Below are 27,006 nucleotides of genomic sequence, written 5' to 3' on the forward strand. Positions count from 1 at the left end.
TTCTTGAAGCAAATTTGGTAGCTTGTAGTTGTAAACCACAACCAACAGAAATTTGAGCATACATTGTTGTGTTAGAATTGATCTGGCCGATGATGAGAAGTAACTTGCTGGTCTCAGTTTCTTGTTTCTTGCCCATGGCAGCATTCCAACATCCAATTACAGAAAAAAAGATGCTGAGATGTGGTGTTTGCTTGGACTCCATGTCTCGTCAGGTTGTGGCATCACTCAGCATCAAATTTAGTGAAGATGTGGGCAGTTAGTTCTTATCATGCCAATATTACCTAGCAGTTGCTTCAGAAGGCATTCATATATAAATTCATGCTAAGAGACAGCCAGTAGGTGGCAAGCTCTGTTATCTTATCCTGTCCAAATATTGCAACTAGGTGTGGAGAAATTCTAGACAGCACCTACTTTGACCTCAGTGCAAATGTGCTGTAAACAAAGCTAACTGATCTTACCCTAGAAAAAAGAAGAAGAAAGCCAACTAATCTTTTGGTTCGGCTTAATTTAGATTTTGGCTTATATAAGCCAAAAAAGGATTTATGTGATTTTGGCTCTGGCTTTTGGCTTTTGACCAGAGCGAAAAGCACAAAAGGAAGTGTTTTTTGGCTTATAAGCCAAACTACAAAACCCAAAGCTAAGCCTAATCAAACACCCTCTTAGTCCATTGGGAAGCTCCTATGCTCGATTTGTGTTCATCAAAGCTACCAAAGGTAAGCATGCCTCTCTGAACCTTCAGCTCCTTCAGGCTGTACTCAAGACGGTTACATGTTGTCTTCCTAAAAAAGGTTAGTTAATTAACAATCACTAATGTGAGACCAAAGAGTATGAATATCACCTATTTTTTGACGATCGCCTATGTTCTCCAGATGTAGATGTCAATATTCTCTCCGCTGCTGTCCTTTCTGACTACATCTGCCCCCATGCATCATGAACTGGGAGACTGAACTGAAGGTGTGCAGTTCCTACAGTTGCATAGTGGGGTACTGCATTTCACCAATGCCCGCCCGCTTAGCTTTGCTCCGACCAAAGCCGGCCCGCAGACTCCTCGTTCAAGAAGGGCAAATCTATGCATAATCACCATGTCCCCCGTGCCATTTCCTCAAGTGTCTACGTTTTCTGCAACACGCATCTAAATGCGCGTGGTTTTGTGGTGGTACGAACAACTCAAGGTGGCGGGAGCCCAGCTCTGCGCACCAGCATTCTCTGCTAAGAATCTTTTGACATTTTTCCCATGGGCGTGCACTTGTTGGAAATAGTTCATGTATGCTATATTTTGCTTTGTGTTATTGAAGCCGTACCCGGTTGATCACAAAGTTGCATGTCACATTTCAAATAAAGAAGCTCCATCAAAGCATGTTTTACACACATTAAATGCTCCTAACTAGTGGAGAAGCTCAAGTGGTGCTAAATTCTTACAAGGAACCAGGGACAGATTCTTTGATGCATGCCGGACATCTAAATATGTAGCTGGCTATGGGTCACATAACAAACCTATGGAGGACAGTACAGCCGTGTGAATTAGCAACTACTCCCTCCGTTCCTAAATAGATTTCAAATGGACTACCACATATGGATGTATATAGACATATTTTAAAGTATAGATTCACTCATTTTGCTCCGTATATAGTCATTTGTCGAAATCTCTACAAAGACAAATATTTAGGAACGGAGAAAGTAATTGAGCTATATATAAGTGCATGATGGACAGGCACAGGTGTCAATCAAGCTGGGATCGATCGACATACTCCCTCCGTTCCATATTACTTGTCGCTGATTTAGTACAACTTTGTACTAAATCAGGGACAAGTAATATGGAACGGAGGGAGTATATGGTTAAGAAGAGACAGCAGCCGTTTTTGCTGCAAGTCTGGGGTGACCGTAACAAACTTTACCGCTTTTCTCCTTGGAGGTGGAGGTGACGGGTAAATGTGGCGAAAGCTCTTTGTTGTTTTCCTGGATGGAAAGGACCAGAACCGGACTAAATTAATTTCTACTATACTCAAACTGGGATAGTAATCAAGCAAAAGAGCAGACAGCAGACAGTACAGATCTCCTTAACCTAGCTGGGTAGGTAGGGTGGCCTGCTACTGCATGCTAGTGCCCGTAATGCTGTGCCCATTTTCCCAATCTTGTTTCACGCACGATCAAGATCATGGGGTGGACGTTGGGCAACTTGGGTGGTCAGCCCCCAAAACAATGCGCATGCACCGGACGGGTTTTACTAGTGGCGGTTGCAGCAGTAGGGGTTAGGCCTAGCTTTCCCCCTTTCTATCTCATTCTCACCTCATCTCTGTAGTAGCATTTCACCTTCAGCCGGGGGGCCAGTGAGACGAGCACATCGACGAACCATATCTTGCAAAAAGAGCGCGTATATATATCCGATGGCTCGCGCATAAATCTGTGTCGCGCAAGTTACTACCTCCCTATAGCATCGCTTGGTGGTGATGCATCGAATCCTTCCGAGTTCCGAGGGGTCGTTTGAGTCAATAGAAATCGGCAAACATAGTACTCCCTCCGTTCATAAATATAAGAAGTTTTGGATATTTCAATATGGACTACATACAGACTGAAATGAGTGAACAAACACAATAAAACGTGTATATATACATTCGATTCAGAAAATCTTATATTTGTGAACCGAGGGAGTAGGAGCGAGACTTCAGTAGCAAAATTCATATGAATCATAGTCCTACAAATTAAACCGCCCACCCGAAAGAATGATTTCTGATGACTGTCAGTAAAGCTCCAAAATTCTTGCAACAATCATTTGAACCAAAGTGGTTGTTAACTTTACAACCCTGGCTAGCTTTCACGCATAGACCCAGACAGCAGGAAGGGGACACAGCGATCCTGCTATGCCCTTTGCACCCAAAGAAAACCAGCACCAGTACCACTGAGGTGATCAAATGGCATGTTTTTGCCGTGAATTTTGATGGTTATTTTCAGCACCACTAGACTTTTCTGACCCGTGTGTGTGCATGCGGCATGCCAATATGCATGCAGCCGATCTGGCCGTTGGTTCTTCCAGAATGGCAAGTTGGTGCCAAGGGCTCTCGATAACTTGAATCTTTTTTCCCTCTGTGTCATATCTTATCTCCTGTGCGCTGTAACCTAGGTGGCCACTGTAGTGGTGAATGAATTATTAAAGTGCTTGCCTCAATGTCGTCGATCGGCGTACGAGGTTCCAGTTGCCTCCTCTAGTCAACGCCAAAAGGAATAATCAAGACGGTAGAAATATATTTTTTACTTGCTTGGCCTACCAATCATGGAGCTCCCAATTCTACTGGAACAGCAGTACTACAAGTCCATTGCCTAGAATGCATACATGGTACTGTGGGAGGGGGTAGCTCTTCAGTTTCAATTTTATTGATAGATCTTGGAGCACGTTAATTTTATATAGTACAAAAGGGTTCGGTTCTCATATGAATTGAGAGAAATCACCCCACTGAAAAAGGCCTTGGTCTCGTTTCGGAGTACTAGTATAAATGTTTGTCCATGTGATATCCAAAATTACAAGCAAACACTTCAGTTAGAGTATGTCATTTTCAGATTAGGAGTGAGGTCTCTCTTTTAAGGAAACGTCGAGAGTTTGTACCTTTTGATTTTACCTGCCCTAGCTCCTAAAGGTAGAAATTCAGTGTGCGCCTTCCACATGCATCTTTGTTTCTAATTTTAAAACATCCGTCGAAAACAATTTCACAGTAGCTGAGGCTACTTTTGTTTTACCATGATATGTGGAGTATTCCTGAACAACATGCTGATGAAACATATTCTTCGTACTGCATGCATTTTCCATGGGAGTATTTCCATAATACCCTAATGGTTCCATAAAAATGGAAATTCTATTTTTTGTGATGGCAAAGAAGAAAATCTTGAAGAATTAATAAAGCAAAATTTTCATGTATATTACTAATTCGTGTTTCGTTTTCAATCTCTTGCTGGAAACCCATTATTTTCATGATGATTTCCGGCTAGTAATTCGGTGATGCACTTGGGCACGTGTCACATATGCCTCAGCAAGATTCTCAATATATATAGCCATGATAATGCGCAACAAAGACAAAGCCTATTTTGTGGCCCGTCACATCGTGGCATGCAAAGGTATGCCCAAGGGAAGTTTCCTGGAAATTGCAAGCCAGAGTCTTAGGCAAAAAGTTCCCAACTTTTTTTGCTTGTTTGTTTTGAAATGAGTTTCTCAACGTCCATAAATGTGTGCCCTTTTAGTTTTCGTGATTGTATTGTACCCTAAACCCACGAAGCATCAAATTTCGGGCTTGGCGCCTTGTGTGTCTTGTTAATAAAAAAAAGGTTCCATTAGGAAAAAATGTAACCTTTATCAAAAGAATGAAATAAAAAAGGACATGGTGCTCTGCCTTCGTCTCTAGCTCTTGCCAAAAAGCGGCATGCGTCTCCATGGCAAAACCCGCTAGCTCTAGCTCTAGCTGCACCTTGTTTCTTGCTAGTGTGGTGACTTGTACGCTACCATACATATGGCTCAGCAGGATGGAAATGTAGAAGGACAAATTAATAAAGCTTATATTGTCAGCATTCAGTGCCGTCAACATCACAGCCGCAAAATGGTGAATGGGACGAAGCAGACTCCACATGCAAAAATGCGGCCATTGGCGCCCTCAGCTCCGAGTCTTCTTCCCCAATAGGCAATCCACATATATATGTGTGCACCATTTTTAGCGTTTTCGTGCAAGAGCCAACGGTTAGATGCATATATACCCAGAAACCACCGTTCCTAGTAGTCGCTGACACGCTGGCCCCACTGGCATGCGCCGTTTTGACGTTTAGAGCGGTCGCAGAAATACATGCTCTAACGACAGGGACATTGCTCAGTTTACACCGAGGCGGTGGACAGTGACTGACATGCAGGCCCTGCATTCCGAGGCAACATCCTGCTAGTGTTTGTCCCCACGGCGCACATAGGCAGGGCAGGGCAAGCAGCACATTTGTCCGTCCCCGGTACAAGTGGCAAGGTGGAAAAGAAAACAGTGTGCGTGGAGAGTAGAGCGGGGCGGTATAGACTGCAGTTTAGTTGGGGGTCGATGGAGCTAGGAAACGGTGCGGTGGCCGGCCAGCTACGCGTGCACCGGCCGGTGGATCGTTGGAGCTGAGGTAGCGCCGGGCAGGAGGCGACTAGGCAAGTTGCAGGCGGTTTCGGGCACAGAATCACATACCCGGCCGGGTAGGGTAGGGTAGCTGTTGCTCACTAACTAGCTCACTCCATGTCTTGGCGCTTATGCTTCTATACATCACTCTGACTAGACTAGCCCTGAGATGAGATGAGATGAGATCTATCGCCACTAACGGCCGCAAATTCGCTTTTGTTCCCGTGTATGTATGCGTCTTGGATGGCAACGTGGCCGTACTTGAGTTCGGATCGTAATTGTTTCTATCTATCTAGAGATAACGAAAGCTGCTGGCCTGCCTGTCACTTGAGCTGGAGGGCACCATGCATGCACCGCGGCGGCCTGCAGGCACTACCAATGCCAGCCTCCAATATGCATATGCTTGACGCATCCCCCTCTCAGTCTCACTCTGTTAGACTTCGTATTGTAGCCTGTAAACCATACTTTATTGATATTGGACTTATATATATCATCATTATATATATGTGATAGGCCACCCCTTTAAGGGTTGAGCCAGTTCCCCCAAAACCTACGTTTAACATGGTATCGAGTCTAACCTAGGTCTTCCACCTCCAACCCACCCGCCGTCGCCGCCGCACCAAAATCCTAAACCCTAGGGCTGCCGCCGCCGGCGCCATGACCGCTTCCGCTTCAGGCGCCGCCAGCTCCGGGTCTATTCCCGCGACGCTTGTCGCCCTCCTCAACCTCCCACCTCGCCCCTGGCTCCGTCAGTGCCTCCGTTCTTCGGCACCACCGCCGTCGGCTCCCTGTTTTTAGCGCCGATCCCACCGTCACCGCCCGCAACAGCCTCAGCACCAGTCGCGCCGCTGCCGCCCGCGATGGCCTCCTCTGGATCCTCCTCGACACTCGCCGTCATCCCGCGACCTCGGGGGAGACGCTGCCTGCGGAGCCACCCGCGGCCTCGCTCACGGCACCACCCGCGGCCGTGATCCCGATCGTCCCCGCGCCGCCACCCGCGGCATCGGTCGCGGTCGTGGATCCTGTCGCGGCTCCGCCGCCAATCGTCCCTGCTGCTGGCGCAATCACGCCCACCGGGCCGTTCCACTTCGACAACTTGATCGCCATCCGACTCACGCCGGACAACTACTTGTTCTGGCGCGCCAAGGTCCTACCGCTGCTACGCAGCCGGTCTCTCCTCGGGTTTGTTGATGGTTCGCTACCGTGTCCTCCGCAGGTCATCCCTACCGTCCACGGCCCGGCCATCAACCCGGAACACCGTATGTGGGTGCAGCAGGACCAGGCGATCCTCTCTGCCATCCAGGGTTCCCTCGGCGACGGGGTCGCTGGCCTTTGTCTCTTCGCCGCCACCTCCATGGACACCTGGACGACCCTGGAGCACGCCTTTGCCCAGGTCTCTACCTCCCGCTCGATGGCCATTCGCAGCGAACTCGCCGACATCAAGAAGATGGACTCCTCCGCTACGACCTACTTCAACAAGATGAAGGTGCTGGCGGACACGCTCACCTCTATTGGTCGGCCGCTTAGCGACGAGGAGTTCGCCGACTTCGTCATCAAAGGCCTCGACGCCAACTACGACAATCTTGCCGAGGCCGTCCACAACGCCAAGCCAGCGGTGCCTCCTCACGAGCTCTACTCACGCCTCCTCTTCACCGAGCAACGCGTCGAGGCTCGTCGCTCCTCCGCCACCATCACCGCCCAGCCGGCGGCCTTCTGGGCCTCTCGTGGCCAGCGCCCACCTGCCCCGTCACCTGGCAAGGCAGCCCCGCCCCCTGCATCGACCCTGGGTGGGGGCCCTAACACTAGGGTGGTGTGCCAGCTATGTGGTCGTGAACGCCATGTCGCCTCCAAGTGTCACCGCCGCTTTCAGAGGAGCTTCCTTGGCATCGGCAACGACGGCAAGGGCAACGAGCGCCAGTTTGCCATGGCAGACTTTGGTCCTCCCGCTGCCACCCCGGCTGCCCACATCGTTGCCGCCCCGTCTGCCCACATCGCCGCCAAGGGCAAGGACCCGCGCGTTGAGCAGGGATACACACCATCCTACCCTGTTGATCCAGCCTGGTACATGGACACCGGCGCCACGGATCACATGACGAACGAGCTCAACACACTCTCCACCTACCAGCCCTACTACGGGCACGATCAGGTTCACACCGCCAATGGTGTAGGTATGCCCATCTCTCATATTGGCCAAGCATCTCTTTTAACTAGTCATCCCTCTAGGCAGCTCCATCTTCGTAATGTTTTACGGGTACCCTCGGTAACTCGTAATCTTTTATCTGTCCCTAAGCTCACCCTTGATAATCATGTCCTATGTGAATTTCACCCTTTTAATCTTTTTGTTAAGGATCGAGCAACCCGGGACGTTCTGCTTAGTGGCCGGTTGAGCCAAGGCTTGTACCGTTTGGAGGATCCATCTGCCCCGTGCGTCTTCAGCGGTGTTCGTGTGTCGCCTTCCCAGTGGCACTCTCGCTTTGGTCACCCCGCCACACCCATCGTTCGCCACATAATCCACCGTCGTGAGCTGCCATTAGTGTCTAGCAATAAAGAGATATCCATGTGTGATGCCTGTCAGCAAGGCAAGAGTCATCAGCTACCTTTTGTTTCATCTACTAGAGAAGTAAAGAACCCTCTTGAAATTGTGTTTTCTGATGTGTGGGGTCCGGCACAAACATCTGTTAGTGGTCACAACTATTATGTCAGTTTTGTTGATGCCTATAGTCGCTTCACTTGGCTTTATCTTCTTAAGCGCAAATCTGATGTGTTTGATATATTCATATAGTTTCAATTGCATGTTGAACGTCTACTCAAGCATAAAATTATCCATGTTCAATCAGATTGGGGGGGGGGGCGAATATCGCAACCTCAACACCTTCTTTAATAAGCTTGGGATCTCTCATCGTTTATCATGCCTGCATACACATCAGCAGAATGGCGCTGTTGAGCACAAACATCGCCATATAGTTGAGACCGGACTCACACTTCTTGCTCATGCTTCTGTACCCTTTCGTTTTTGGAGTGATGCTTTTTGCTACCGCATGTTTTCTCATTAACAGATTACCTACGCGTGTTCTTAATATGAAAACTCCGATTGAGCTTCTCTTAGGTGAAACTCCTGACTATACCTTTTTAAGGTGTTCGGGTGTGCCTGCTGGCCTCATCTTCGTCCTTATAATGATCACAAACTTGAGTTTCGCTCCAAAAAGTGTGTGTTCTTAGGGTATAGTTCTCTCCATAAAAGCTACAAGTGTCTCCATGTCCCAACCAATCGAGTCTACATATCTCGGGATGTTGTTTTTGATGAGACCGTCTTCCCCTTTTCTGCCATGCCTCAGTCATCCACCACAACACCTTCTATGCATTCATCTCCTCTTATGCCTGGCCAATTTGAAGATGTTGCATATTCGCCTGTGTTGTTACCTAATCATGGTGCAGGAATTGGACGTGGAGCTCGCCTGGAACTCCTCCCTGACGGACCCGCTACGTCGCCTGTGGTGCACGTCGATCGGCCGGTGCATGCACCGCCTCCCGCCCTCGACCCCGCACCGGGTGCCCATCTCCAACCGTGCCTGGGCCGGAGCCTATGCTGGCTACCATGACCGGGCCAGAGCCTGCGACGGCCTCCTCTAAGCAGTCTCCGTCGCCACCTCCTCGCCCGGACTCTCCTCCATCGTCGCCCTCGCCATCCGCGCGGGCGTCCTTGGTGCCTACTTCGCCCGGGTCTGCAGCGGCTCACACGCCGCCGGGGCCTACGTCGACTGGCCTGCTGTCGCGACGTCACCCGGTTCTTCTTCGCCGGAGTCCCCTGGACCAGCCTCACCTGCTCCGGACATCCCGCCGGCCCCGGTGTTTGCTCCCCCGCGGCGTCCACACACTCGCAGCCGCAGTGGCATTGTTCGTCCCATGGAGCGCACCGATGGCACGGTCACCTATCTTGCTGCTTGCCTGGCTCATGCTGTTGATGATCCAACCGCCGAACCACGCAGTTATCAAGCCGCTATGAGTATTCCACACTGGAGGGCTGCTATGGAACAAGAATATCATGCTCTTATGAAGAATAAGACCTGGACACTTGTTCCCCCTCCGTCTCGCGTCAGCATCATTGATTCAAAGTGGGTGTTCAAGGTGAAGAAACATGCAGATGGTTTCATTGAGCGCTACAAAGCGCGCCTCGTGGCTAAGGGCTTTAAACAGCGTCAGGGCCTGGACTATGAGGATACATTCAGCCGAGTTGTCAAGCCTACCACTATTCGACTTCTTCTGTCTCTAGCAATTTCTCGCGGATGGTCTCTCCGCCAGCTTGATGTGCAGAACGCTTTTCTTCATGGATTGCTTGAAGAAGAGGTTTACATGCGGCAGCCACCTGGATTTGTTGATCACACTCAGCCTCATCATCTCGGTCATCTGACGAAGGCCATATATGGATTGAAGCAGGCTCCCCGTGCCTGGCATGCTCCCCTGGCTTCAGCTCTACGCACTCATGGGTTCATTCCTTCGATGGCTGATACTTCACTGTTTTTCAGCGACCGAGTGTGACCATGTACCTCCTTGTGTATGTGGATGATATTGTCCTGGTGAGCTCATCCCCGACGGCTGCTGATGCTCTTGTGACTGCACTTGGTCGTGATTTTGCAGTTAAGGATTGGGACAACTTCATTTCTTCCTGGGTATTGAGGTCGCTCATCAGTCTCGTGGCAGTTTGGCTCTCACCCAGAAGAAGTACTCTCTTGATCTCTTGCGCCGTGCTGGTATGCTCAAGTGCAAGCCATCGCCTACGCCCATGTCCTCCACTGACACCCTTTCTGCTGCTGATGGTGCTCTTCTCTCTCCTGAGGATGCTACTGAGTACAGGAGTATTGTTGGTGGCCTGCAGTATCTGACGATCACGCGTCCTGATCTCTCCTTTGCGGTTAACAGGGTGTGCCAGTATCTTCATGCTCCCACTGATGTACACTGGTCTGCTGTGAAGCGCATACTGCGTTATGTGCGTCTGCACTGTCTCCTTTGGTCTTCACCTGCGCCCCAGTTCCTCCGGAGTTCTTTCTGCATTCTCTGATGCTGATTGGGCTGGGTGTCCAGATGACAGGCGATCCACGGGGGACATGCTGTGTTCTTGGGTCCTAATCTGATCGCCTGGAGTGCACGCAAGCAAGCCACTGTTTCCCGCAGCAGCACAGAAGCTGAGTACAAGTCGGTTGCCAATGCAACTGCTGAACTTATATGGATTGAGTCCCTACTTCGAGAGCTAGGAGTTGCTCAGCCACATCCTTCGGTCCTTTGGTGTGACAACATCGGTGCTACGTTTCTGTCATCAAACCCGGTGTTCCATGCACTGACTAAACACATTGAGATTGACTATCATTTTGTGAGGGAACGTGTTGCACAGAAGCTACTACAAGTCAGGTTTATCTCTTCAAAAGATCAACTTGCGGACATCTTCACCAAACCTCTACCTTCTCCCATGTTTGAGGTCTGTAGGCGCAATCTCAACCTCCTAGATACTTCAGGAGTGAGTTGAGATTGAGGGAGGGTGTTAGACTTCGTATTGTAGCCCTATTGTGTAAACCATACCTTATTGGTATTGGACTTGTATATCATCATTATATATATGTGATAGGCCACCCCTTTGAGGGTTGAGCCAGTTCACCCAAACCTACGTTTAACACACTCTCAGTTGCACCAGCATGCTTGATCGATCGCCTAGCTCACCTACCTAGCTTGCAAATTGCAATGCTCTCGACCGACCTCCGGTCCCTCTCACTCGCTTCACTTCACTTCATCGAGAATAATACTCCCTATGTTCCTAGTTCCTACATATAAGTCTTTTTAGATATTCAATACCGACTATATACAGAACAAAATGAGTGAATATACACTCTAAATATGTTCATATACATTTGTATGTAGTCCGCATTCAAATCTTTAAAAAGTCTTATATTTAGAGAGATACAAGATGTTTGGGATATTTGAATATAAACTCCATACAAACTGAAATGAGTAAACAAACATACTGAAATGTGTCAACATACATATCCTACTACTACATGCATGCATGCATGCGTACGGCCGGGTCGGCAGCCATGTGGTATTGCCAGTTAGGGCTGGAAAAAAAGCTCGAAGCTCGCGAGCTAAACGAGTAGCTCGTGACTCGGCTCGGATCGACTCGAACTCGAAGAATAACGAGTCGATCCAAGCTTTAGTTTAAGATCGTTTATAAAACAAGTTAAACGAGCCGATCTCACGAGTACTCGTGTAACTCGTTAGGCTCGGTACAAAAGATCATCCAAGCATCATGCGCCCCAGGCACACAACACAACGCCTAGACGTTCAAGGAAATTACAATTGTTTGGTCATTATATGTAACTAACTTGCTGATCATTATGATCATGTATAATTGTTTGTGGTTAATGGTCATGTACATGGTACTGTCTTGATGGTACTACCAATTGTAAGTTAAGATCGTACATGCTTATAATTGTTTGTGAACATTGCACCTGTTTAATATGTACATTTTACATTCCCAAGTAATCATTTTTATCATATTCATAAGGTTTTATGTTCATAGCATTAACGAGCTTAACAAGCTAAACGAGCCAGCTCGCGAGTTAAACGAGTCGAGCCAATCTTGGATTTGAGCTCGTTATAGTAACGAGTCAAGTCGAGCTAGCTCGTTAACGAAACGAGCTTTAGCGAGTCGAGCCGAGCCGGCTCGACTCGGCTCAGATTCCAGCCCTATTGCCAGTTGCTAAATGCGATTGGAGCCACCCACCGTTTTGATTTTTGATGTCGATGCACGCGAGGCTATGATGGGAAATGGCACACAGGGAGGGCACGGCAAGGCGACCAAGTACTAGGATGGATGGTGTGAGAGAGCGCCACTGTCGCATCGTCTGCACATATTGGCCTGCCTGGTCGGCTCGAGACGAGAAACGCGCCTGCACATGTGTGCTGATTGCTGTGCTGAGGCTATTGGGCATCTGGACTTGGATTGATTTGCCGTTCCAGTGGACGTAAAACGGCAACATGGACATCGTGTGATAAGCAATTCAAACTATTTAAAAAGAACGGCAACACGGCGGAATTCGTGACACAAGTTCTTGCCCGCACGTCTGTCTGCTGCGACGGCTTAGGCCTCAGGGCCAGACAGCCAGCAGACTTGGCAATAGCCCTGTTTGGAAGTTCAAAGCATACGTAGCTGGCCAGCTCGATTAAGGGCGCTGTTTGATTAGGGCGTAGGAAGAATACCTACCAAGAATATATGCCCAATGAACCCGTCTGCAAAGTAGTAGTGGTAATTCGGGAGCAATTTTTGAGCAACATCCTTATTCCAAGCAGACAAAGGGCACAAATTTCCTCTCCCTGGCAAATATTGAATGCAGCTCGACAAGAAACAAATCAAATGGACTAGATTTTCAAAAGTGATGTGAATTCTGAAACTTTACTCATTTAGTCGAACTAAAGAGGGTCGGAGCGTACTCCAAATCTGCACACCTACATTCACTTGCCATTCAACACAGCTCAGATTACACTCCGAGATAATTAATCTTGATTAAATACGCCTCACGTCCTTCAGTCAAACAGGGGGGGGGGGGGGGGGGGGGGTTGGGGGGATGGCAGTCTGACAAGCCACATCATGAGAAAACAAACACAAACTGTCCCATAATTTGTATATATATATACACACAACTGCATTGCAGATACATCATCAACCCAAACCCGGGAAGGGTGGGAGCTTGAGCTATTATCACAACAAACACACAACAACAGAAGCTTGAACGGTCTGATGCACCTCCGGAAAAGCAACGGGAAGTCTGTTCTGAATTACACACGTCCAGGACCTTATCCTGCCACAACTGGTAAACACATGGTGCTCCATTCAGAACATGATCGATGGCGCACTGCAACGCAGAGCTCAAATGTTCATCTGTGGCATTCCGTTTGTGCTTGCTAATGCGCCGCTCGTAGTAACATGGCCGCTCCCATTAGCTTCCTCTGTAGGGGCTGTTTGCACAGAATTGCTGTTCACTGACTCCGAGGTTTCAGCTCTAGGATCCCAGCTTGAATGCCTTGAATGCATGCCTGCCCGGCCTTCCACAAGCTCCAGGGAAAGTTCATCTCGGCTAACATCTGGGGATGCATGGGTTAGTCTGCCCTCTTTCTCATCCAACATGCCACCAAGACCTACTTCCAAGTCGCCAACATCGGCTGTCGTCCTGGGTTCATCCCAAGGCGCTGGCTTCTTGCCCATTTCAAGATCTGCAACAGCCTTGCCCATGTTGGGGCTCATGAAATCCCTAGATGAAGATCGTGCTTGTTCTACACCTTGCTCTACTGTGACTCTTGCCCGGAAATTGTTCTTTGAAGGAGGAATAGAGCTGCAGAATATCTCTAGAATGTTGTTCAGAATACCTCTGTTATAGGGGTTAGCCCGCCGATCATAGCGGTATCTGAAATTTTCATAAGTTGTCTACAAAGGAAATGGGTATACGATTAACTATTGAATTGCAAGTACTACGAATAGGAGATGGTTATTAAATAAACCAACGCCTACCTGGTTTGTGCTCATCAGATAGAAATGGAAGACAGACAGACCACCAACAAACCACACACAAAGAAAACAGTAGACAATCAGAACAACTGAGGCTGGTGTCTTTAACATTGCCCTCCCAATTGACAACTGCTCAGCATCACTAATCTTGATTATGTACACCCAACAGAAGGCGAATACGTAGAGGCAGATTAACATGGTGGAGAATACAAACATGTAGAAGAACCGATAATTACGCTGCATCAAATATATGCTTATGATTAGAACCAACTGAGTGAGCAGAAATCCTACAATCAGAAATGTCTGCACAAAGAGCAACCTTGAAATACCTATGAGCACGCCCAAGCAACATGCTTTTGCAAAATAAGGATACATTACAAACTGTTACAAATCTCCAAACTTACCTGCCCAATGCATTGGCCAACCCATGGGCAATGATGATCAAACCGTTCCACGCAGTTATTGCAAATAGAACAGTGTGAGCATCGAGGCGGTCGGTAAAGCAAGCAGGTGTCACAATACTTAACCTTCACATTAATTCCGTTTACAACAACATCCCTTGTCCGAGGCAAACGGAGCGGTGTTTGACCTCTAATATAATTGCTCCCATAGATGCTTTCAGGTGTAGGAGGGTGAGTATTGCGAGGTATTATACCAGGATCTCTACCAGATGTAAGAAGAAGTAGCGTCAAATCCTAGAAAAGGAAAAGAAGCTCAGTTGTGTTTACAAAGAACCATGGCCGGTGCTATGTACGAGACAGTAAACAAAATAAAATAAGTTCACAAATGTAAGACGTTTTGGCAGTTCAATTTATACTGCCAAAACATCTTACATTTGTGAACAGAGGGAGTAGCTTTTTTTTTCTTCTTTTTTTGCTTCTAATCATAAATAATTAAAGAATTGTGATGTACTAGTATGCTTACGTAGACGGTGAAGACAACCACCACTACCATCACTGAGATACCACAGTGATCAGGAAAGTCATTTATGAGGTGTCTTGCGACAAACACACAGAACACCACCACTGGTACAAAGATGAGGGACATAGTGAGAAATATGGATCTCGCATCAGGCCCAAATATAAGCCTCCCTTGCAAGAAGAATTCCTGATAAATGCAAAGGCATGTCATCAACAAAATTCGGCAAATGTGGTCGTAATAAGCAATCATAGCAAACATTAAATGTTTTAAATTCAAAGCAGTCGTACAGCCTAAATAGCGACAAAAGCTTTTCCTGTGAAGTGCTGCAAGCTGTAGACCCTTTGGAGGAGCTTAAGCTTCTATTGAATTTAAGTTGAAGCTCACCTAAACAGTGGCTGATGGCATAGCTGAGCTATCATAAGTTAATAAGCTAAAGAATTTTGTATCTTTCACTAATGACCATTTTGACTATTTAGCTCTACTAGAAAACATAGGTCAATATCAAGCCATATGTACAGAAAAGTGAACAAAATGCAATTTATCGTGATTTCTGAACAATATGACAAAGCTCATGAAAATATTAACATGAACAAGGTCCATCATATCTAAGAGCTAGAAAGAAGTATTGTAAGTGCACTCAATCACGACTCATTCCAAGGATAACAAAAGTATCACAAGACTAAAAATATGCGGAGAAACTAGCAGGCTTGGATGTCAGGAAACAAAATTTTCTAAAATCATCGTTATCAACTTGAACATGTCAACGTTGGTAGCAATTGCAAAGAAATCTTATTATTATTGGTGACATCTTTACACATACAACTCCTTACTTTGCATAGTTTCATTTCACCTATGTACTAATTGAAATCAGTTGCAGCTAAAGCATAGGCATCCTTACATATACTAACTCACAAGGAGTTAGCTGTTCATCATAGAGACAAAGACCAATCATCGAAACTGTGGATAAAATTTTCAACTAAAATCCATCGACTGTACTGCTCAACATATATTTCACCTGAATTTATCCGAATGAAATACCTACTTCACAGATGTATCGTTGTATGATAATGAACAAAAGAAAAACAAAATATCTTTTCCAAATGGAACCAAACTTTCATTTCTCTGGGGTAACAGCCATCACAGAGCGGCAGCCATCCAAGTAACTCACAAGTACCTCCAGTACTGATCATTTATCAATCTCCAATTCACAGTACGAGGTAAACTGGCGACGGGTCAAAAGATAATTTCAGAGTAACAGGTATGAGTTTGCTCTTATTCGAATGCAAACGTTCACATCGCACAAGAGCGAAAACCGACATGACTATCGGAAACCCATTCTGACTAACTCCACAAGAAATTTCTAGTCTAGTTAACGTTAGACACTCTTGAAAGAAAAACTCAATTTCAAGATAGCTAAGCGATCGCATAGAGCGCATCTGTACATCCGTACATCCAGACCGAAATCCCTCCTACGGCGATGGACAAGAGACAGAGGAGGGGAGAAAGAGAGAGAACGTACGTTGTTTCCGGGCCAAACCTGGTAAACCCTAGGCTGCTCGTCGGCGTCTCGGCTGCCATCGGAGCGGGAGGGCCGGGGCACGTACATCCCGCCCGCCGCAGAGGCAGGAAACCCTAGAGCACCCTCCCCCCGACGCGACCTCCGCCCCTACGGCAAATGATGGCCCGTCCTGCCTCGCCTTCCCCGGAGAGAGGTCCGGACGCAACGCCGCCGCACCGAGGTCACCCCGGCGACGAGGGCTGCTGCGGAGGCGGCGGCGCGGACGGAGGCGGGCGCGAGGCGGAAAAAGGAGAGGTGGGAGGGGACGGGGACGATGAGGTCTTCGGGCTCGGCCGGTCGGGTCAGGGCCGGACGACAGGGACGTGGTCGCCCGCCCGCTTTTGACCGGGCGCGCTCGCATCCATGGCGTCTCAAAATGATCTCTGCAGTCGGAGCACGCACGGCCCACAAAAGAGGAACCCGACCACGGAGAGAGTGCTCCAGGCAGGGACAAAAAGTCAAATCGGCCAGCCCATAACCGTTCCCGCGAATTTAATTTGTAAATTGATTAAACTATCTATTGTTTTTATTAAACGAATATTTTGGATTTGTATAAACAAAATCACAGGATTTGGTTCAGCATCTATGATAAACTAGATGACGTCCCAGACCGAGCAGCCGCCTTCGGTTCTTTGGAGCAGGAAAGTATTCGGAAATATTTTCCCGACTCTAAGCATTTATCGGTCAGACAAATCGGAGGGGAAGGTTCCATGTTTGCTATGTTGGGGGCATGTGACAGGTATGTGGGTGGCATATTCGGATTCGTCTTATTTTCTGATCAATTTTCATATATAAATTATTTTCATCCGAGTTATGGTTATCTTCTATGAATTTCCAAAGTTTTAATGAATTTTTGAAATTTTTGGATTTATTTAATTCGAATTTAAAAGGTGGAATCGCTATGGGTACCCATGGGTTGCCTAGCCTAGTGCATGACATTGGGGTCAGGGGGTTTTGTTGACTGTTGACCAGGTCAAGGTTGACTTGTCAACATGGTCAAAGTGGAGGCCATCTCTCATTGCCTTTAGTTTAATTAAATTGTATTTCACTGAGAAGGTCCAACATGTCATTTGCTATTAGGCTAATTAGCAATTTAATCTAACCTAAACTAATTCTAAACAGGGTCGGCCTTACTGGGCAAAACCCAGCCGGCTGGGTACGCACGCATGCAACATAGGGGGCGCCGGCGGCCATGGCACCGGCCAATAGGAAGGGCAGCGCAGTGTGCAGGCGCGGTCGCGGGTAGCAGCAGCGCGACAGGGGACGGTGCACGCGGCCGGACGTGGCCTAGGGCGCGACCAGGGAGGCTTGGCTGGAGCCTGCGGGCGCGTGCAGGAGCTTAGGCAAGCCGCAGGCCGCGGCGAGCAGAGGCGATCGCGGCGGGCAACAGGTGCACGGACACAGACGACACAGTTCGCGGCAGAGTGCGGCTAGGCAAGGTAAGGGCTCGGCCTGCAGGGAGGGACCCCGGGCGCGGGCGCAGGCAACACGAGCGGCTAGCGGGTGATACGTCCATTTTGCATCATGCTTTTATATTGATATTTATTGCATTATGGGCTGTCATTACACATTATATCACAATACTTATGCCTTTTTCTCTTATTTTATAAGATTTACATGAAGAGGGAGAATGCCGGCAGCTGGAATTTTGGACTGGAAAAAAGGCATAAGTATTGTGATATAATGTGTAATGACAGCCCATAATGTGTAAAATAATCCTTTGAGGGGCTTGTTCGGGGTATCTTCACCCCGACCGGAAGAGCAAAGAGTTACTCCTCAACCTACTGCACCTACTGATAATATTTATTATGAAATTCCTTCGGGTATGATAGAGAAACTGCTAGCTAATCCTTATGCAGGAATGTGGATGAAGTTTGTGAATTATTTAAGCTTGCAGGTATGCCCGAGGATGTTGTCAAGACGAAGGTCTTCCCTTTATCTTTGATGGGAAAGGCATTGACATGGTATAGGCTATGTGATGACATTGGATTATGGAACTACAACCGATTGAAATTGGAATTTCATCAGAAGTTTTATCCTATGCATATCGTTCATCGTGATTGGAATTATATATATAAATTTTGGCCTAGTGCAGGAGAAAGTATCGCTCAAGCTTGGGGGAGGCTTAAGTCAATGTTATATTCATGCCCCAATCATGAGCCCTCAAGAGAAATTATTATTCAAAATTTGTATGCTTGGCTTTCTCATAATGATCGATCCATGCTCGATACTTCTTGTACTGGTTCTTTTATGAAGAAGGATATTGAATTCAAATGGGATTTATTGGAAAGAATTAAACGCAACTCTGGAGATTGGGAACTCGACGAAGGTAAGGAGTCAGGTATAAACCTTAAGTTTGATTATGTTAAATCTTTTATGGGTACCGATGCTTTTCGTGATTTTAGCACTAAATATGGACTTGACTCTGAGATAGTAGCTTCTTTCTGTGAATCTTTTGCTACTCATGTTGATCTCCCTAAGGAGAAGTGGTTTAAATATCATCCTCCCATTGAAGTTAAAGTAGTAGAACCTATTAAAGTTGAATAAGAAACCATTACTTATAATGTTGATCCTATTGTTCCTACTTCTTATATTGAGAAACCACCTTTTCCTGTTAGAATAAAGGATCATGCTAAAGCTTCAACTGTGGTTCGTAAGAGTTATACTAGAACACCTACACCCCTGAGCAAATTAAAGTTGAACGTAGTATTGCTATGGTTAAGGATCTCTTGGTCGATAATATTGATGGGCATGTTATTTATTTCTGTGATGAAGCTGCTAGGATTGCTAAACCTGATGCTAAAGATAAACATAGACCTGTGGTTAGCATGCCTGTTGTTTCTGTTAAAATTGGAGATCATTGTTATCATGGTTTATGTGATGTGGGTGCTAGTGTGAGTGCAATTCCTTATTCCTTGTACCGAGAAATTATGAATGATATTGCACCAGCTGAGATAGAAGATATTGATGTTACTATTAAGCTTGCCAATAGAGATACTATTTCGCCAATTGGGATTGTTAGAGATATTGAAGTCTTGTGTGGGAAAATAAAATACCCTACTGATTTTCTTGTTCTTGCTTCCCCACAAGATGCTTTTTGTCCCATTATATTTGGTAGACCTTTCTTGAATATTGTTAATGCTAAGATAGACTGCGAGAAAGATATTGTTACTGTTGGTTTAGGGGATATGTCTCATGATTTTAATTTCTCTAAATTTCGTAGACAACCCCATGCTAAAGAATTGCCTAGTAAGGATGTAATTATTGGTATTGCTTCTATTGCCGTGCCTCTTACTGATCCTTTAGAACAATATTTGCTAGACCATGAAAATGATATGTTTATGAATGAAAGAAGGGAAACAGATGAAATATTCTTTAATCAAGGGCCTATTTTGAAACACAATTTGCCTGTTGAAGTCCTTGGGGATCCTCGTCCACCTAAGGGTGATCCCGTGTTTGAGCTTAAACAATTACCTGATACTTTGAAATATGCTTATCTTGATGAAAAGAAGATATATCCTGTTATTATTAGTGCTAACCTTTCAGAGCATGAAGAAAAGAAATTATTAAAAACTCTCAAGAAGCACCGTGCCGCTATTGGATATACTCTTGATGATCTTAAGGGCATTAGTCCCACTCTATGTCAGCACAAAATTAATTTGGAGCATGATGCTGAACCAGTTGTTGATCACCAATGACGATTAAATCCTAAGATGAAAGAAGTGGTAAGAAATGAAATACTAAAGCTTCTGGAGGCAGGTATAATTTATCCTATTATTGCTGATAGTAAATGGGTAAGTCATGTTCATTGTGTCCCTAAGAAGGGAGGTATTATTGTTGTTCCTAATGATAAGAATGAACTGATTCCACAAAGAATTGTTATAGGTTATAGAATGGTAATTGATTTTCGTAAATTGAATAAAGCTACTAGGAAAGATCATTACCCTCTACATTTTATTGATCAAATGCTAGAAAGACTATCCAAACATACACATTTCTGCTTTCTAGATGGTTATTCTGTTTTTTCTCAAATACCTGTGTCAAAGGATGATCAGGAGAAGACCACTTTTACTTGCCCTTTCAGTACCTTTGCTTATAGACGTATGCTTTTTGGTTTATGCAATGCACCTGCTACCTTTCAAAGATGTATGACTGCTATATTCTCCGATTTTTGTGAAAAGATTGTTGAAGTTTTCATGGATGATTTCTCCGTTTACGGAACTTCTTTTGATGATTGCTTAAGCAACCTTGATCCAGTTTTGCAGAGATGTGAAGAGACTAATCTTGTCTTGAATTGGGAGAAGTGCCACTTTATGGTTAATGAAGGTATTGTCTTGGGGCATAAAATTTCTGAAAGAGGTATTGAAGTTGATAAAGCTATAGTAGATGCTATTGAAAAGATGATGTATCCTAAAGATATCAAAGGTATAAGAAGTTTCCTTGGTCATGCTGGTTTCTATAGGAGGTTTATTAAAGACTTCTCTAAAATTTCTAGGCCTCTCACTAATCTCTTGCAAAAAAATGTTTGTTTTGTTTTTTATGATGATTGTGTAGAAGCGTTTGAAATACTTAAGAAAGCCTTGATTTCTGCACGTATTGTTCAGCCACCTGATTGGAATTTACCCTTTGAAATTATGTGTGATGCTAGTGATTATGCTGCTGGTGCTGTTCTAGGACAAAGAGTTGATAAGAAATTTAATGTTATTCATTATGCTAGTAAAACTCTAGACAGTGCCCAGAGAAATTATGTTACTACCGGAAAAGATTTTTTAGTAGTTGTTTTTGCTTGTGATAAGTTTAGATCTTATATTGTTGATTCCAAAGTAACTGTTCACACTGATCATGTTGCTATTAAATATCTTATGGAAAAGAAAGATGCTAAACCTAGACTTATTAGATGGGTTCTCTTGCTACAAGAATTTGATTTGTGTATTATTTATAGAAAGGGAGCTGAGAACCCCATTGCAGACAACTTGTCTAGGTTAGAAAATGTTCTTGATGACCCACTGCCTATTGATGATAGCTTTCCTGATGAACAATTAGCTATCATAAATGCTTCTCGTAATACTCCATGGTACGCTGATTATGCTAATTACGTTGTTGCTAAATTTATACCACCTAGTTTCACATACCAACAAAAGAAAAAGTTTTCTATGATTTAAGGCATTACTTTTGGGATGATCCACACCTTTGTAAAGAAGGAGTAGATGGTGTGAACCTGAGCATGAACAGGAACATATCCTACACAAGTGCCACTCCGAGGCTTACGGAGGACACCATGCTGGAGATAGAACTGCACACAAGGTATTGCAATCCGTTTTTTATTGGCCCACTCTCTTCAAGGATGCTCGTAAGTTTGTCTTGTCTTGTGATGAATGCCAAAGAATTGGTAATATTAATAGACGTCAGGTAATGCCTATGAATTATTCACTTGTTATCTAACCATTTGATGTTTGGGGTTTTGATTATATGGGACCTTTTCCTTCCTCTAATGGGTATACACATATTTTAGTTGCTGATGATTATGTTACTAAGTGGGTAGAAGCTATTCCAACTAGTAGTGCTGATCATAACACTTCTATTAAGATGCTTAAAGAAGTTATTTTTTCAAGGTTTGGAGTCCCTAGATATTTAATGACTGATGGTGGTTCACATTTTATTCATGGTGCTTTCCGTAAAATGCTTGCTAAGTATGATGTTAACCATAAAATTGCATCTCATAATAGAGAGATTAAATTGATTTTGCAAAAGACTGACAATAGATCTAGAAAGAATTGGTCTAAGAAACTTGATGCATTATGGGCTTATAGAACTGCTTTTAGGAATCCTATGGGTATGTCTCCGTATAAAATGGTTCATGGAAAAGCATGTCACTTACCTCTCAAACAAGAACATAAGGCATATTGGGCTATTAAAGAGCTCAACTATGATTTCAAACTTGCCGGTGAGAAGAGGTTATTTGAAATTAATGAGCTCGCTTGATGAATAGAGAACCCAAGCCTATGAGAATGCCAAGTTGTTTAAAGAAAAGGTTAAAAGATGGCATGACAAGAGAATACAAAAGTGTGAGTTTAATGTAGGTGATCATGTTTTGCTATACAACTCTCGTTTAAGATTTTTTGCAGGAAAGCTTCTCTCTAAATGGGAAGGTCCTTACATTATCGAGGAGGTCTATCGTTCCGGTGCCATAAAAATCAACAACGCCGAAGGCACAAATCCGAAGGTGGTAAACGGTCAAAGAATCAAACATTATATCTCAGGTAATCCCATAAATGTTGAGACCAATATAATTAATACCATAACAACGGAGGAGTACATAAGGGACACTTTCCGTAATGTTTCAGACTCCGAAAAGAATAGGTATGTGGTACATAAGTAAACCGACTCCAAAATGTTTCCGATAGCATTTTTCCTCCGTTTTGGAATATTTAAAAAATTAGGAAAATTAAAAGTAGTCCGAAAGAGACACGAGGCGACCACAAGGGTGGAGGGCGCGCCCCCGACCTTGTGTCCACCTCGTGTGCCCTCCGGACTCCGTTTCTTGCACAATACTTCTTTCGGTCGATAAAAATTCATTATATAATCTCCCGAAGGTTTTGACCACCATACCATGGCAAAATCCCCTGTTTTCGTTTTGAGCTGTTTTCTGCCAGAGTTTCCAAGGCCAGGCATTATGTCGTCCCCCTCCTCCAACAACGTGGATGGCGATGCTTGGTTGATGCAGATGGAACTTAGAAGGGAGGATGCCGAGGGAGCCATGATGGAGGAGGATGAAGGGGATTCGCTTGAGGAACAACCTCCGGCAACGGAGAGGGGTACTCTGGCGGGCATCTCTGCTATTCCAAGTCCTCATCAAGCAATAGGAACCACAAACAACCATGAAAACCAAGAGGTTCTAGAAGGGCTTCCCCCTAGGAGGCCCTTACACAGGTTACATGGCAACAACTTTCATAATTTGGTTCATATTTACGGAGTGGAGAACACCCCCACTGGTACGCGACGGTGCTATACAAACGGTTTTTAACCTCTTTCCGCAACGATATTTGGAACTGTTGCCAAGTGAGTGTGGGCGATAGGGGGTGAGGGAGTCTTGGATTAAGGGGTCCTCGGGCGTCCGGGCTATGGGACGTGGGCCAGACTAATGGGCCATGAAGATACAAGACAAAAGACTTCTTCCCGTGTCCAGATGGGACTCTCCTTCGCGTGGAAGGCAAGCTTGGCGTTCGGATATGAAGATTCCTTCCTCTGTAAACCGACTCTGGACAACCCTAGGCCCCTCCGGTGTCTATATAAAGCAGAGGGTTTAGTCCGTAGAGGCAATCATAATCATACATGCTATACGTCTAGGGTTTAGCCATTACGATCTCGAGGTAGATCAACTCTTGTAAACCCCATATTCATCCAAGATAGTCAAGCAGGAAGTAGGGTATTACCTCCATCGAGAGGGATCGAACCTGGGTAAACATCATGTCCCTGTCTCCTGTTACCTTCGATCCTCAAACGCACAGTTTAGGACCCCTACCCGAGATCTGCCGGTTTTGACACCGACATTGGTGCTTTCATTGAGAATTCCACTGTGTCGTCGTTAGAAGGTTCGATGGCTCCATCAGTCATCTACAACAATACTGCCCTGAGGGAGATCTTTCTCCCCGGCCAGATCTTTGTGTTCGGTGGCTTCGCACTGCGGGCCAACTCGCTTGGCCATCTAGAGCAGATCGATAGCTATGCCCCAGGTCACCAGATTAGTTTTGGAAATCTGGATTATGTCGCTGATATCCGAGGAGACTTGGTCTTCCAAGGGTTCGCGACCCCAACCTTCGCTCTGGCCTTAGATCCGGAGCGCATCACCAGGTTCGAAGACAGGATTCCCGAGCCCGCCGGACTCTCTGCGGCTATTGAGCCTAGTACGGGAGAGTCGGAGGAAGTAGTGTCACTGGCAATCATCTTGAAACCGGACTCTTCCCCGAACACTGGCTCCGAACCCTCGGAGTCAGCACCGTTTGAGCTCGGCCAAGAAGTTTCCTTCCCGCCGTACTCCACGGACTCTCTTCTCCCTGGCGAAACCTCGCCGTTAAGCGAGGCTCTGGACTTAATGCGACCCCTCGTCATTACAGAGGGGCAACGTCCGAACGACGCCTAGCCCGGACTAGGGGCTGAGAGCGGGGAATTGTACGTCCCACCCACCACCCACTTCATAGCCACTGTCGAGGACCTAACCGACATGCTTGACCGTAACTCCGAAGACATCTATGGTATGGACATCGATGCCGGAGACGAACATAGCCAAAACCCGCCACATACCAGACGCCAGGCGGCCACCTCCACATATGACGTATACATGGTAGATACGCCAAAAGAGGATGGCGGTGAAGGCAGTAAGGATCCAATCAAGGACAATAACACTGATAAACCACCAAAGCGGCGGCATCAGCGGCGCCGCTCAAAATCACGCCGCAACAAAGAAAGCAATACCGGAAATGGAGACGATAACACTCCGGAGAATGCCGAAGACCTAGACGCCCCCATTGAACCAACATCCGATCAGGATGATAGGGAGGAGGGGCAGGGTAACCCTAATGAGCCAGTCCGGAACGAGGACTCAGAGGACAGCAATTATATGCCGCCCTCCGAAGACGAAATAAGCCTCGGCGATGAAGACTTCATCGTGCCAGAGGAACCCCTCGAGCAAGAACGCTTTAAGCAACAGCTCATCGCAACCGCGAGGAGCCTGAAAAGGAAGAAGCAACAGCTTCAGGCCGAACATGATACGCTCAATGATAGATGGACTAATGTCCTGGCAGCCGAGGAATACGGCCTCGCACGACCAACCAAAAGCTATCCGAAGCGAAAGTTGTTACCCCAATTCGACGTTGAGGCAAGGGAGCCCATAACATCAGCGCGTAACGCAGCTGATAAACCAGACCGGCCACCGCGTGGACGAAACAGAACGGCTACCCAAGCCGGACACCAGCCTACATTATCCCGCCGTAAAGGCAGGGAGACAGTGGCCCGGGACTACACCTACGACCTATGGCAGGACCTGGACACTAGGGCAGGCCTAACCAGATCAATCTACGGGTCAAGGGGACGTTCCCCAACACGAGAGGAAAACCGCATAGGGACGTCCGCCGAACTCTGTCGCGACGTTGCCCGTTATAGAGGCGCCGCACACCCCCTATGCTTCACCGAGGAGGTAATGGAGCACGAATTCCCAGAAGGGTTTAAACCTATGAATATCGAATCATATGATGGAACAACCAACCCCGTGGCATGGATTGAGGATTTTCTTCTCCATATCCACATGGCCCGTGGCGATGATCTACATGCCATCAAATACCTCCCACTAAAATTAAAGGGACCAGCCCGGCACTGGCTGAACATCCTCCTAGAAAACTCCATTGGCAACTAGGAAGACTTGGAAGACGCCTTTTGCGACAACTTCCCAGGTACATATGTCCGGCCTCCGGACGCCGATGACCTCAGTCACATCATCCATCAGCTCGGAGAGTTAGCCAGGAAACTCTGGACTAGGTTCTTAATTAAAAAGAACCAAATTGTCGACTGTCCGGACGCAGAAGTCCTCGCGGCCTTTAAACATAGCGTCCGAGATGAGTGGCTGGCCCGTGACCTCGGCCAAGAAAAACCGAAGTCCATGGCAGCTCTTACCGCACTGATGACCCGCTTTTGCGCGGGAGAAGATAGCTGGCTTTCTCGTCGAAGCAATAGCACCGGCGATCCTGGCACCTCCGAAGCCAGGGAAGGCAACGGCAAGCCACGACGTAATAAAAACAAGCGTTGAAACAATAATGCAGGAACCCAAGACACGGCGGTCAACGCCAGATTCAGTGGCTCCAAATCCAGTCAACGGAAGAAGCCATTCAAGGAAAACAGAGATGGTCCATCCAGTTTAGACAATATACTGGACCGGCCCTGTCAGATTCATGGCAGCCCTGACAAAACCGCCAATCATACCAACAGAAATTGTTGGGTTTTCAAACAAGCCGACAAGCTCAATGCCGAACACAAAGCGAAGGGGCTGCCTAGTGACAGCGAAGACGAAGAGACTCGCCAACCGAACACCGGGGGACAGAAGCAATTTCCCCCCGAAGTAAAGACAATAAACATGATGTATGTGACGCATATCCCTAAAAGGGAATGCAAGCACGCACTACGAGACGTCTACGCCATAAAGCCGATCGCGCCAAAATTTAACCCATGGGCGGCCTGCTCGATCACTTTTGATCGCAAGGACCACCCAACGAGTATCCGTCACGGAGGTTCGGCAGCTCTGGTCCTCAATCCAATTATCGATGGATTCCATCTCACACGAGTCCTTATGGATGGTGGCAATAGCCTTAATTTACTCTATCAAGACACTGTTCGCAAGATGGGTATTGATCCCTCAAGGATCAAGCCCACCACAACTACCTTCAAGGGAGTAATACCTGACGTAGAAGCTCACGACACGGGCTCAATCACAATGGAAGTCATCTTCGGTTCGCCGAACAACTTTTGAAGCGAAGACTTGATCTTCGATATTGTCCCGTTCTGTAGTGGCTACCATGCACTACTCGGGCGGACCGCTTTTGCTCGTTTCAATGTGGTCCCACACTAGGCCTATCGAAAGCTTAAGATGCCCGGTCCACGCGGCATCATCACGATCAACGGAAACATGGAACACTCCCTCCGTACTGAGGAGCATGCCGCGGCAATCGCAGCTAAAGTACAAAGCAGCCCTGTCAAGCCGCATATCTCATCGGCCATTAAGCCGCCGGCCTCTATTACACAGGTCCGGCCAATTTTACAGCTGGATTAGCAGTTCCGCCTCCGTCGTTCGCCACATATACCTGTGAAGTTCG

The 27,006-nt window shown here is 46.5% G+C and overlaps 2 protein-coding genes across 2 annotated transcripts; one reads left to right on the forward strand and one right to left on the reverse strand.

The window, feature by feature from the left end:
* Positions 1-5,777: 5,777 nt before the first annotated feature.
* On the forward strand, positions 5,778-10,638 carry LOC141027073 (uncharacterized). The gene is made up of 7 exons (XM_073503993.1): positions 5,778-5,812; positions 5,919-7,266; positions 8,556-8,685; positions 8,755-9,464; positions 9,644-9,787; positions 9,880-10,104; positions 10,207-10,638. Exons 1-7 carry the CDS (start codon positions 5,778-5,780, stop codon positions 10,636-10,638), a joined length of 3,024 nt encoding a protein of 1,007 aa, XP_073360094.1.
* A 2,116-nt stretch (positions 10,639-12,754) lies between these two features.
* LOC109779295 (probable protein S-acyltransferase 7) lies at positions 12,755-16,593 on the reverse strand. The gene is made up of 5 exons (XM_020337892.4): positions 16,109-16,593; positions 14,593-14,775; positions 14,073-14,363; positions 13,672-13,905; positions 12,755-13,587 (listed from the first exon to the last, which is right to left on the reverse strand). The coding sequence occupies exons 1-5, from the start codon at positions 16,193-16,195 to the stop codon at positions 13,033-13,035; spliced, it is 1,350 nt and encodes a 449-aa protein (XP_020193481.1). The 5' UTR covers positions 16,196-16,593; the 3' UTR covers positions 12,755-13,032.
* Between the last annotated feature and the right edge of the window lie 10,413 nt (positions 16,594-27,006).

This window comes from Aegilops tauschii, chromosome 7, assembly GCF_002575655.3.
Source record: "Aegilops tauschii subsp. strangulata cultivar AL8/78 chromosome 7, Aet v6.0, whole genome shotgun sequence".
In the NCBI taxonomy this organism is placed as follows: Eukaryota; Viridiplantae; Streptophyta; class Magnoliopsida; order Poales; family Poaceae; genus Aegilops; species Aegilops tauschii.